The sequence below is a fragment of the Myzus persicae genome, unplaced genomic scaffold, assembly GCF_001856785.1.
Source record: "Myzus persicae strain clone G006 unplaced genomic scaffold, MPER_G0061.0, whole genome shotgun sequence".
Classification (NCBI taxonomy): Eukaryota; Metazoa; Arthropoda; class Insecta; order Hemiptera; family Aphididae; genus Myzus; species Myzus persicae.
Window position 1 is genome coordinate 254,505 of NW_019104355.1, and position 13,909 is coordinate 268,413.

Sequence of the window (13,909 nt, forward strand, 5' to 3'; positions counted from 1 at the left end):
TACTTGTTAATCAATTTATGACAGCAAAATTATTAAAATATTAAACACGAATATGACTTAGGTTTTTCCGTCCAAGATCCATCACTTTTTAAATGTGATTGGCTGGGTATGAGATAGGTTCAATAATATTATTTTAATTACAACAAAATAACTCAAATTGTTATTTTTTGTACAAATGTTAAATATGCAATTTTTTTACGTATTCATTGGGTAATATGTATGGTATTTGTATATATCTAATACAATTTTAAAAGTATCTGCGAAACAGTTAATTATGATAGACAATAAATAAATGTAAAAATAAATACTCATCATTGTATAACCAATATTATATTCACAGCTCAGAATCTAAAAAGAAAAGAAAAAAAATTTTCCCTTATGATAGATGTAAAACCTTTTTTATATTTGTCAACAGAGACAGCATTAGTGCGACAGACAATAGCATTGATGTATAATTTGAAAGTATTCATTTTTGTAAAATCTCGGGAAATAATACAATACAATTATTTACTATTTACTGGTATTAATAGTTTTTAAATACAGAATTTTGATTTATAGGAACGTGAAATGAAACAACAGAAAATATTTAGACATCGTCAGAATGGTCAGATGTATTATGAATATTAATGCCCTCTCTATTTTGACGCAACGCAACTTCTCGGATATTTATGTTTCACATGGACGCATATCATACGCGACGTATCGCACGCACGCGTTTTTAGTTAAAAAAAAAAAAAATTAAAATTAAAAAATGTTTAGATTAATATTGTCCATATACATTGTTAATATAATATGTCTATAGTTCATACATGCCATACCTGCGAGAGAAACGCACCACCGTCGGAGTGGTGCGTATGAATTTAACCAATGTAATGTACACTTAAAAAAAAACGCGCTTGGACGATACGTCGCGTATGATATGCGTCCATGGGAAACGGGCCTCATGCTCGCTCATTCCTGACAGCAAAAACGTGACACTGACCGACACCCGCCCTACAATAAAAACGTGTCCGTTATTCTGTCTGATCATTACAATTACAACTGTTGGAGACACTCGGGAATTACCACTTTCCTAAAGCCTCGTTCACACGGTGACACTAATGAGTATGTGTATGACACTAATGATATTGTGTGTCGTGACACTACTGTCGTACCTATATCTAATTTCGTGGATATCGCGACACTGGTGTCATGCAACACTGTCGCCGTGTGAACGAGGCTTAATCAGTGTACTGAGTACTCCACGAAGTAATTAAATCGCCGACACAATCTACTTACGAAACGAAATTGATGGAACATGGAAGTGTATCGTGCTCACTTTTATCTCAATAAGTTAATGTTAAAACCATTCGGAATCGTAGTCCGTGCGGTCGGGCATTGTCCGCTGTGAAATGCTGAGGTAAGTATCTTATTAATTACGAATTATGATCATTACAAAAATACATGAAAATGGGTAGGTACCTACTTATGGGTTATTGCGACTACCTCGATGTCGAACTCATGCTGCAATGTACGTCTTTATTAGTATAGTGACTATAGTTTACAAAAAAGTAATTTAATTCCCGTAAATAATTATTCCAATCATTTACCGTATTATTACAAAGTTTTAAGTGTTTTTCCCAACATTTCACTGAAGTCATTTCCTCTGTCCAACAAAATATGAAACTTGAAGCTTACAAAAATGAAATGTGACCATTCGCAAACCAATTGCCATCACGCATGTACTCGATGTACATACTCACTACTTCAATATGAAAAAAAAATAACAATCACATTGTAATTAAATTGATGAACCTATTGAATTTTCTATAGGTCAAAACCAATGACCATAAGCCATAAATATGTTATGCAAGACTTGCTACGCACCAAAGTTATGTTTAATGAAATAAAGAAGAAGGCTGCTGAAACCACAATTAAAATCGATTACCTTGCTACACAAGAAGTAAGTCTTAGAGATATTATCTATGTATCTACATATTTTTTTAAATTTAATAAGTAGGTAGGTACATAATTAAGATAACTTACCTTTCAAATGTATATTAATTTGTAAAATGCTTCAAATTAATTTGGAATGTTTTTATAAATTAATATTAATGGGTATGCCTGTGTATGTTGGTAATCTATTGTCTTAGCCAAATTATAAAACTTGATATAGGTATAGGCGCAATTTGCCTCTTATGTCAATATTTTGAAACAACCTTTTCTTGCCATACTTCCTATCACCGGTAACCAATAGTAGTTAGATAATACCTACCTACTCATTGTTATACTGTTGATGGCATTGCATGAATCATTGCAATTCTTAATATGTATTAAGTCATTATTTATTATTTTTTAGAAAGGAATGTATTTGATTACAATATTTTATTAGTTTTGTACAAACATGAATACATCAAATATTTTATATTTTTCAAAACAATTATAGATATGTTTGAACATGTTCTACATTAAATGTATGATGATGTAACATTATGTAATTGAATATTTTTTGTAGATCAAAACATAGTCTAATAATTTATTTATTGTTGAAAATTTGGTTGAATTTCGACTATGCAAAGTTTAAAAATTATAACTTACTAATGACCTTATTGAATTTCAAATATTTATGTTACCCAATGCTTTTCAAAAACCATTCAGTAACACTGTCTACTTCCATGCAAGTAGGCGACATTTTCCAATTTAGTAAAAAGTTATGGTTTGATGTAGTTTTATTTCTTTATTTTATTTTTATTTTTTATTTTTTTTTATAGTTAGAAATTATAGAAAGCAAATATTTCATTATTCTATAAATTATGTACAAATATAATTGAATACTCAACAAATAGGAGTTAAGAGTTTCTACCATTGGTTTTCACTTTTTTGGAATTTTATTTTTAAACATCTAGTAATAATATTTTTTTTTCATATTCATTGTCTCAAAAACTAGTATATTGTATATGAATAAAAACATAACTTCTTAATAGTTAATAATTATGAAATAATATCAACAAATTCTTTTGAATCTAAAAAAAAGTAGCACTAATAAAATTGTTACAATTATTGAATAGGTATAAACTTATGCCTATGAAGTTATTATAATATTTCATAATTGCCTACTATGTCAACTTTCACAGTATTATTATTACTTTTAAAATATTATTAAAAAATTTTTTTTAAGTATTCATATACAATAAAACATTATGGTTGTATACAACATAAAGTTTAAAATAATGTTAACTTATTAAACACTTCTATAATATTTTAAATTTATGATATTTGACTGTAAAATTGTTAATTCTTTCAGCAAAACTACACAATAATAGGTTTATAGATACCTATTTAAATTGTTATTAAATTATTCTTATACAATAATACTATTACATTTATGTTATATAATATTTACACATTAACAAATTTTACCAATTACCATTCTTTAACATTACTAGTGATTTATGGAAGGCCGCCGTTTCTACCTCCACAACCACTGCTGCTGCCATGTTCTTTGCTGTTGCCACCACGTTTACTGCTACTGTCACTGCCAATACCAAGAACAGCAAATGCAACAACAATCTTGTAAAATCGTTACGTGAAAGTGTGCAGTTGGGTAAAGTACCCGGACTTAGAGCACCAGGATACCACTATATGTACTGGTTGTAGGGTTTGCAATCCAAACTTCTGCACACGTCGTAGTTAATATGTTGGTTTTGTGTGGCAGTTACATAGTGCTTGCAATACAAGCACAGTACTTTAGGGTCCCGTACCGTGGTCTATGAAATCGTTCACATGATACATGATGTCTCAACATAATCGTTTTTCAAAGGTTGCAAGTACGTCATTGGTGCTGTTGACACAGCAAGAATATCACCATGAAGAAATATGGCATGATAAATTATTTCCATTAGGATTCAAATCTTCATGGTGTGCTATGGCCACGTGAGTACCAATATGGCGTATTCTATTCACCTGCACCTAGCAAAGTAACTATTCAAACATTCAAACCACAGTTCACAGTTTTGCTGAAACAGAGATATATCCATTTACGTACATTTGCGATTTGTGTTGATATCTTTTTACCAATTGGACACATAACCTTACACATGTAGTAAAAGCGGACACATTGTACCTCTTATTGTATACATTCTGGTACTATCAACAACCAGAGCACTTAATTCCTCTTTGTATGTTACGAAAATTAACTATTAATAAACTGTATTATAAACTGTAGATAACCATTCTGCTGTACAGTAGGAGGTGAGTGTACCTCGTTGTTGAGTATAGGTCATTGTAGTAGATGTGTTAAGTCTGAGTTCAATAATAAATCATTGCATATGAAAACAATTCTGAGAGGAATATATTAGATATTAGTAACTAAAAAGTATATTTTTTATACATTTATATATATATATATATATATATTACTTATATGATAGTAGGTCATTTATTTGACTATTAGTAATACAGTAGGCGTTTTGTGGTTAGAATATAAACTTTAAAATTAATTTAAATACTTTTAAAACGTCATTGGGTATAGTAAAATATAATTATTTTCACACAAAGTCCCTAAAATTGTTAATCTTACTTTAATTATTCAATTGCTTTTATTTTTTCCTGTTTCAGTAAGAACTTCTTATGAGGACCCTTATAATAATGTTGAAACTTCAGTTAAAAAAGGAATAATTTGTAGAAGCCACACAAAACCAACTTATTTAACTGCAACGTGTGTACAAGTTTGGACAAGTTCTACAACCATCACATGCAGGGGTATTCGCTTGCTCCAATTCCGGGTTCTTTACCCAACTGCACACTTTCGTATGCATTTACAAAATGATTTTACGTGGTGGTCATGGCAATTGCTGGTCTTGGTAGAGGCAGTGATAGTGGTGGAAACAGCAAAGAAGTGGCAGCAGCAGTGTCGTGGAGGTAACAACGGCGGCCTTCCTTAAATCACTAGTAATTTTAAAGAATGGTAATTGGTAATATTTGTTAACGTGTACGCCAATATTAAATTATAATAGTATTATTGTATAAGAATAATTTATAACAAATATATATCATAACTACAATATATTAATACTCGATGTAGTATAATTCAAAATATAGACAAGTGACTGTGTGCAGTGTCTATTTATTTTTAAATTGTTTGTTATATTAGATTGTTGTTGATTTATCTATATACATAATATGATTACTATACTTTTCATACTTTATATATACTCAATTATTTCTTGGAAACATTGTAACTTGAATTAACAATATGTCAATATAGTATAATGACTCCGTGCCTATTTCATATTTGTATGCATTAGGAATGGTGTTTGGAAGCTTTTCTTATTGGTCTCAAACTTCCTTTATTTATAAATATTATATTAATAGACTCTATAATACCACACACTTCATAATAAATATAGTATGGGTAAAACATATAAATTGTTAAGAAAGGAGCCACCCAAAGATCCTTTTTACTAACACACAGTAAAAAAGCCAATATGATCTCTAAAAATCAGTTTCTTCTCATTTTTTTTTTTTGAGGATTATAGTTGCTCAATAGGAATGTGAAATTTGGCCAGCCCAGTTAAAAGCGCCTAAATCTTATTAAATGCCTTAGCCCAAAGAAAAACCCTACCCTAAAAATAAGTTCTAGTTTAGGTGGAAAATAAGATAAAGATTTAATTACACGTAGTAAAATTACAGACAGAACATAAAAAATTAGTATTTGAAAAGAAACCTCAAAATAAAAAAATTGTTATCAAAAGATTAGAGGACTTTTTGAAATTGATATTGTGTACGGGAGAAGATGACATTTATGCATTCATAAATGCATATGACATTTTATTCCCTCAGTTCAATTAATAATTATACCTAAGGACTGTAGGTATTCGTAAAGTTTATCTATCGTTTAAGAGGAGTCTCTCTGAATATGCTTTGAAACCACTCTAAAATACTAAACATATGCAACAAAAACTAATTAGAATTTAACTCAGGGTAAGTCATTTTAATCTTATGCACATAACATTTTAAATTCTGTGGCTGATGATGACAATCAAGATAAGTTTTTGTTAATTTAGATACAATAAGAATTATTTTATTTTTTTGTACCAGAACTCTATCTCTAACAAGCTTGCACATAGGAATCATAGGATATAAATAAATCGCTGGAATTTTACTTTAAGTAATAGTTATGTGAATATTGTCACTAGATTTAAATAATAAAAAAAATTAAGTATGAGGATATCAAATGTGGCCACAAACGAAGTTGTACTTTACTTTTTTTTACTTTTATAAGGTATCTAATACCACACTAGTGGAATATTTAAGTTACGTTTCAATTATCTCAATAAAATAGAACCATTTTATTATTAATAATCTCTGGGTTAAAATTGATAGATCTGTATGTATATATATATATCGTATTCATAATCTCGGCGCCGGAACTAAATACCTATACACGGTTTAGTTTTTTAAATGATATTATTTATTTTTGATTAAATGGGTTTAAAAATTAAATACACACATATCTAATGGATGATAAAATGGATGATAACCATGTAACACAAAGAGGAATGCTGTTTAGACGGAGTGCGAACGTCAAGGTGAGCTCGAATTCCGGGCATTCCCGTTTGGGTATCTACGATATTTTATTTTAGAGTTACATCTAAAACAAAAATCGATTTTGTCAAAACCCGGGTTTCGGTAAAAATTTCTGTTTTTCCTTAATATTTTTTGTTTGTTTTTCTTTCCGCTTTTAAAAACTATTGGGAATTTTTACTTTTTACCCTTCAAAGTACCAATTAGATTTACTTTCCTATCAGAAAAAATGTCTTTCGAAAATCGAAGCATTATTACTGTCCCAAAACTTGAAAATAGATATAAATAAAAATAAAAAAACACACATGATTTTGAAATCAATACATTAATCACTCCGCTCAGAATCTAAAATGCATAAACTATGGTTGACCTAATATAATCAATAATTCATTGACATTTGTTGCGTTATTAATTATTTTATCTACATGCGTATATAGATCATAAAGCAATACGGCGATTTGTGGTACTAAACTACTTAAGTAATGAAGTTAAGTAAGCTAAGTTATACTCGCTCAGTAGTACCTACTTGTCTAATGTCTACTTCCATAGTATCGTGGGATGTATGTCCACTGTGCATTGTACATTTTTAAAAATTAAAAAATTAAAAATGCGTAATATCCAATATCACCCACGTCTATTAACAAAATATATTTATTTGTTATTTATTTTAAAACCCACCTAAAAGAGTTTGAAAAAAAAATGTTTTTTTATTAGTTAGATACTGAAGTTATAAGTATATCAACTAAACTTTGTTAATTATTAAGTTACCATGGTAAATTATTACAACATATTAAAAATTAATATTCGAAACATTATAATTATTCGTGTTACATTTTATGTTGGGTGAATACATAATTTTATTTAAATTTTATTAACTTTTATTTCGTTAACATTTGCAGAACAAAAATACCAACAACCTCACCATGCCTGATCGCGTTATTAAAAATAAATCTAAAAGGCCCGTTTCATCAGTTAAAAGTTAGTCCCTGAATCAGGCATTTACATTTTAAAATTATATTTTAATTGAACTATCATTTTAGAACAGGTATCAGCACCGATTAGACCCACAATTAAAATATTCACGAAGAAAAAAAACACGTACACCGAGGAAAAAAGTTATATTTGTACCATGTCACAAAATTCATTAGCAAGCCATAAATATAATAAGGTTACAGGATCTATTCATCCGCCAACTTCATCGAATCCGAGGTCATCTCAAAGTGAACTCAGGAAACGTTTCATCGACAGGTCTGACAAATTGGTAAATATACATGTTATATACTAGGTCCCTAATTTGTACCCGTATAATTAACAAATGAAAAGTAAATAAAAATAGGTTAATTCATAATAATATACTATATAACTTTTAAGAAACTCGTGTAATAATATACGTACCTATTGAATGTGTGCATGTAATAAATGCTTGAGTTTTTTATTTTAATTCTTAAGTCGAAAAAAAGCTACCAAACATTATTTAAAGAACTCGAAGAGCAACATAAGGATGTAACAATGGAGTTGGAGGAAAGTAAACGTTTGGCAGAATCTCTTCAACACCAGTTGTATAAAGTTAAACATGACAAAGAAATTCAGACGTGTGGAATTAGTTTAGATCAATTAGAAAATGATTTAGAACATTTAAAAACAAATTTAAAAAGGAAAGAAATTAATTTAGAACAACAAGAAATTAGTTTGCAAAATATGACCGACGAAAAAAATTTGTTGAATTTGGAACTGGGTTCGTCAAATATAACTAATTAATTAATAATAATACTATATAACAAGTACACAACGTTATGTAGGTGTAAAAAATGAAAAACTATCGAGTATAGCTGCAGAAATCTCGACATTAAATTCAAAAATAGAGATTTTAAGCAATACAGTAGATGGCTTAAAGAAGACAGACTCTGAAAAAACCATAAGAATTGAAAATTTGTTCAAGGAAAGAAACAAGTTTAAAAATGATTTTATTGAGGTTTTGAGGGAGAGAGATTTGTTTCAAGAGGAGTTAATTGTACTTAAAAATAGGTAGGTAAAATATCAAATAACTATAATACAGTAATATTTTATTAATTTACATACAATTGTAATAGTTATAAAGAAACTAGTCAAAAACTGCATGAATTGAGATCTGAAGTCGGAAAAAAGAGATTCGAATTTGTGCAACGATCTATGCGATTAAGTGAACAATCAGACTTAAATATTAAACAGCAAAAACAAATAAAACTCATGTGAGATTTATTATTTTAACGATATAATAAAGTGACTACAATACGATTGCGCACGGTCCTTATCAGCGGTACCTTTTTAGGCGTACGATTGCGTGTGCTAAATTATTTTTACTTCTAAGCAACGTTGAGAAGTAACGTTTTTTTTTAATGAATATTTTTCGATTTTTTTTATAATAATAATTACTTTATATTTAAATAATAATTTGGCAACGTCGCATCCAATTTCACGCGCAATCGTACGCTTTTGAATGGGCATGGCCGGTTTCCGCCAAAAGTGTACCTTTCCCTTTTCCCCCAATTCTCTTTTCCACCAAATCAAAAAAGTAAGTCTAGAATTTGAAAAATGTTTGAATATTATATATAAAATATACATGTCAGTCATAATATTCAGTCAACAATATTTCGGTTCAAAAGAAGTAATAAATTCAATAGTAAGTTATAGTTTATCGAGAACGGTTAGAAAGCGACTAGGCCGCGTACTATTATAGGTACAATAACGGTTGGTTTCGTACGTATCATACAACTGTCAACTGTAACAATATAACTGGTACAACAAGCAACATTAGCAATAAAAATCGATAGAATTTGGGAAATAATCCCGATAATCAGTGATAAATTTATCATTTGGTTGAAATTACGGTACGTTATAGGTATATATATCATTATAGTACAAACTTTTTAATGTATATAAAATTAAAATAAAATTATAATTTATAATATATTAAATATTTGAATTATACTAGACTAACTTTTTTGATTTGGCGGAAAAGGGAAAGGCAGGGTTTTGGCGGAAAAGGGAATCGAACAATTTATGATTTAACGGAAAAGTGAATTGGGGGAAAAGGGAAAGGTACACTTTTGGCGGAAACGGGTAACTCCCCTTTTGAATAGTCAAAAGCATGATTATTTGTTATTCCGGCACCGCGCGCAATCGTATGCCCAAAAAGGTAAAACGCGCGCAATCGTTCTCCACCGAATAAAGTATTGATAATTTATATTATGTTAAATGTGTATTTGTTCATTTTAGGGAAGATATAACGTTGGAACTCGAATTGATGGTCAAAAGTTTGGTATGATTTTTCATTAATCAGAAATATACATTAAAATGATTTGAAAGATTCATTAATTTATATAAATGTTTCAATTGATGAATAATGTGTTCAACTATAGTATAATAAAATTATCTAATGAATGTTATTTGGTCTGACTTGCAGACACTTGAAAACCAGGACTATATTATTACTATTGACCGTTTAAAAGAGGATGTTGTTGAGTTGAAAAATGAAATAAAACAGTGGGAAACCAAGGCTGGTTGTTGGATTAATAAGTATGTTCGAGAAAAATTTGAATCAAAAATTGAGGATCTCGAAAACGAAAACCAACGATTAAATGTTAAAAACTTACAACTGACAGACCAGTACAACAAAACAATATCTGAAAAATGGTGAGACACAAAAAAATGTATTATTATAGTAATTTGGTTTTTTTTGTTTCAATTTGGCATACACCTATATCTACTATTTATGAATGAGGTATATATAACATTTAATATACCTATTTATTAAATATTAATACATTTCAATCACGTTCTATTTGAATTATAATTATTAAAATATGGCACTGACGTTTGTGTTAACAGCGAACAAATATCTGAAAAAGAAAAAATTGTCGAGATGAAACAATCGAAAATTGAACAAATGAAGGAAATAATAAACTTAATGAGGAAAACTAATGTTCATTTCAGCGATGACGACCAAATACAATAAGAGCACTGAGATAAATTGAGCGATAGATGTATGTAAAACCAGCCATCGTGTTTGTACCCACAGAAGCTAAGCATTTTGACCTCGAGATCAACCTATTATGTATGTGTAATAGTATTACAATGATGATGTAAATTATGTAAAATATAATACAAGGATCCTCATCAGTTGTTATCACAGCCAAATTATATTTTAATTAATTAATTATAGTTTAAATTTTTAAGACATCTTTAAAAATAATGAAAGTTCCTATGTAATTTTTTTTGTAGTTTAAAATTCTTATTAATTTTTAGTTGTCATCCCATTTATGTATGATTACATTTTTGTTAGAGAGTGAATAAATTTTGAAAGTTTAAAACAAGGATATTTATAAACTATTCTTGCAGCAAATAAAAAAATACCTTGAATCCATTATAACTGGTTTTGTATTAAATTTACTTTACATAGTATTATAATTGAAAATAAAGTTTAAATAATGGCAAGGCACACTCAACCTACAATGTAGGTTACTACAAGCAGAGTGGCTCCCTCGGTTCGGTACAAATTATCTGAATAGATTTATAATAATATATAAATTAAATGTAATATTGTGTAGTTCATAAATCATTTTTATCAAATAGGTGACATTCGTGAATGTTGTTTACATATACTTTAATAATATATTAATATATTTACATATTATAGTCTATAATACACGTCAAATATAAACTCAATGTTACAAATTTAAAAAAAAAATATTTTTTTTTATTTTGTTCTTAAAGAATATTTATTTTTAATACCTCTAGCATATTTAACTAATTGATAATGGCATAATGCGCATTCTCATTTACATAATATTTTAAAAGCTTTATTAATAATTGAAATACCTCATACAAATTAACAATTGCACATAAGTACCCATATTTTAGGGTACCCACCTAAATTTTTTTAAGGAACTTAGTATAAACAATTTAGTTTAAGTGTGTGGCTTAATAAGTAATAACTAATAAGTATAGTATAAATGTGCAGAGTGAAAGAAATAATGGCTCACACCAGCTACGCTCATAGCTTTTATGCACTTCGGGAATATTGATTACTTTTTTTTCTCTTCGAAAGCATACATTTAATACATTATTTATCCTATAAAATTACTATAAATATATTTGAATGTGTCATAAAATTTACTTAAAAACAACTTTCTTACGTTTTTAAATTAATTTTTTCTCTGTAAAAGTAAAAATATTTTTTAATTCTGTAGCGTTTGCTAGCATACAGGTGATGATGAATTGATGACAGAACCGGATAGGTAAAGATGTTATTAATTTTTAATTCAACTCAAAGAACACATTAGTAATTTTTGTCCAATTTATTACTAAAAATTGTTAACGAATGACAACAAATTGAATGACAGTTATCAAAGATAAATAAAATATGGAGGTTTCCGTACTAGCTCAGTAAAATCACGTCTGAAAATGGGCCGTCCGGGGATTTCCTTTATTTAGGCCTATCCCTCTACATGTCTACGTAAATAATTTATCGTATTTTCGTATCCATCAAGACAAGGCCCTAATACAGCGGTTCCCAAACTTTTACGACCACGGCACCCTTAAAAAATTGTTTGTGTTTCGCGGAACCCTAATGTCTAATCCAACTCAACTACAATTTTTGTAAATTAAAAAAGGAAAATCAATTCCTTAAACTCTCAAGTCCAAATAATATTTTAATGATACTGTTAATGACTTTTCATTATTAAACTTAAATTAAAAAAAAATTTTCAATCAAACATTTTTTAAACAACAAACATTAAATAAACATAATTTTCTCAATAATCTCATACATCTAACGGAACCCTTGACATTGTCCCACGGAACCCTAAGGTTCCGCGGAACACACTTTGGGAAACGCTGCCCTAATATATGAAATAAGAAATTATCATGTTGTGAACGGTGTTGGTAAGTTGCCGCCCAAAGCCTAAATAACATATGAGTTGCGACCCTGGCTTATGAGAGGTAAGTATGAATTACAGCCTGGGTCTATGAAAGGTATACTTACGAATTATGGCCGTACAATAATGTATATATTACATACATATATATATATACTATATAACATATAGTAGGTGCTATATATAGTATATAATATTATAAACACCACAATATAAATATACTAAATTAATTACTAATATTACGTATTTTCTAATATTATCGTACATTAATATTGTTTTGCGTTTCTAGAATATATAATATGTCATGATAATAATGTTAAAAAAAATAAAAGTATTCGTATATAATAATATTATTATACCTAACCAACCTAATCAAAATATTGTTTTGGCAAAAACTTAAGACTCGACGATTTAACTAAATCAAAATTCTCTATTTCTTTTAGCTCCTGCTTTGTCATCTGTTCTCAAATAAAAGCTTCTTTTTCACACATTTTCTTTGTTCTTACACATTTACTTCTACATTTTATGTTTGTTTCAGATTAAACTTCTAGTAACACATCAACGAAGTTATGTTTAGATGGCTAGTGTAGAAAGACATGTTTAGTTGTGAATGAAAACTTTCACAGCCGTTAATGGTACGATTGGAGCTAGCAGTAAACTGCACCCAAATATTCGGGATTAACGTAGCGTCTTGTGACAATCTGGCCATTTTCAGCAGGCTGCATTGCCAATAAGTCGTCAATGACGATAGCAGTCTATGACGTTTTTAGAATCCAAAAAAATATTTTAAATAATAACTATTGTCTATATTATCATTATATTATAGTTTAGTAAGTCCTAAGCTTTGGATTTTCTTCCACTAACTTTACCCTTAATGAAATCAACATAGATCCAAGTCATACGGCAGATAATATACAATAAAACTATATATATTATCTTTATTATACTATATTAAGATATAACTTCCCGTCATTAAACTCTATATGATAAGTTTAATCAAGTTAGATATCATATAGAGTTCAACGCTCCTCATACGCATCGAACGTTTCGTTTATTGCGTTATTCGTTAGTTTACACAACACTGCATCTGCCAGGTTCATAGGTAATAGGTATACCTAGGTCCTATATAGGTAATGATATAATTACACGGGCCGCAACCAGGGGCGGACTGGGCCACTGTGCTACTGTGCATTTGCACAGTGGGCCGGTGTCATATTATATTCATCGGGCCGGTGCGAAATAACCCAACGTGTATTGAATTAAAAATATTTTTGAAACAGATAATTGAATTTGTTTATTTGTATACAATTTTGATTCCCCGAGTATTACCATTGATAAAATATACGAATAAATAATAGTATATGTATATTTAATAAATGGTATACGTAATACGCTAGTCAATGTATATATTATATTATATATATATATAT

At 29.0% G+C, this 13,909-nt stretch overlaps 1 protein-coding gene across 3 annotated transcripts; it reads left to right on the top strand.

Annotated features, from left to right (window-relative positions):
• The first annotated feature begins 780 nt into the window (after positions 1-780).
• LOC111041468 (tropomyosin-like) lies at positions 781-10,770 on the top strand. Of its 3 annotated transcripts, XM_022325745.1 has the most exons (11): positions 1,831-1,942; positions 3,426-3,912; positions 4,597-4,899; positions 7,464-7,542; positions 7,605-7,825; positions 8,014-8,299; positions 8,364-8,589; positions 8,655-8,792; positions 9,820-9,862; positions 10,007-10,236; positions 10,432-10,770. In XM_022325745.1, the coding sequence occupies exons 4-11, from the start codon at positions 7,488-7,490 to the stop codon at positions 10,556-10,558; spliced, it is 1,326 nt and encodes a 441-aa protein (XP_022181437.1). In that variant the 5' UTR covers positions 1,831-1,942; positions 3,426-3,912; positions 4,597-4,899; positions 7,464-7,487; the 3' UTR covers positions 10,559-10,770. The 3 variants fall into 3 exon arrangements, with proteins under 3 accessions (XP_022181436.1, XP_022181437.1, XP_022181438.1); XM_022325744.1 differs by lacking the exons at positions 3,426-3,912; positions 4,597-4,899 and adding an exon at positions 781-1,399 and having other exon boundaries at positions 1,813-1,942; XM_022325746.1 differs by lacking the exon at positions 3,426-3,912 and having other exon boundaries at positions 1,845-1,942.
• Positions 10,771-13,909: the final 3,139 nt, after the last annotated feature.

Coding starts and splice junctions, on each gene's coding strand:
- LOC111041468 (XM_022325744.1), top strand. Junction 8,590..8,654: donor TTAATTGTACTTAAAAATAG/GTAGGTAAAATA, acceptor CAATTGTAATAG/TTATAAAGAAACTAGTCAAA. Junction 9,863..10,006: donor AATTGATGGTCAAAAGTTTG/GTATGATTTTTC, acceptor TCTGACTTGCAG/ACACTTGAAAACCAGGACTA.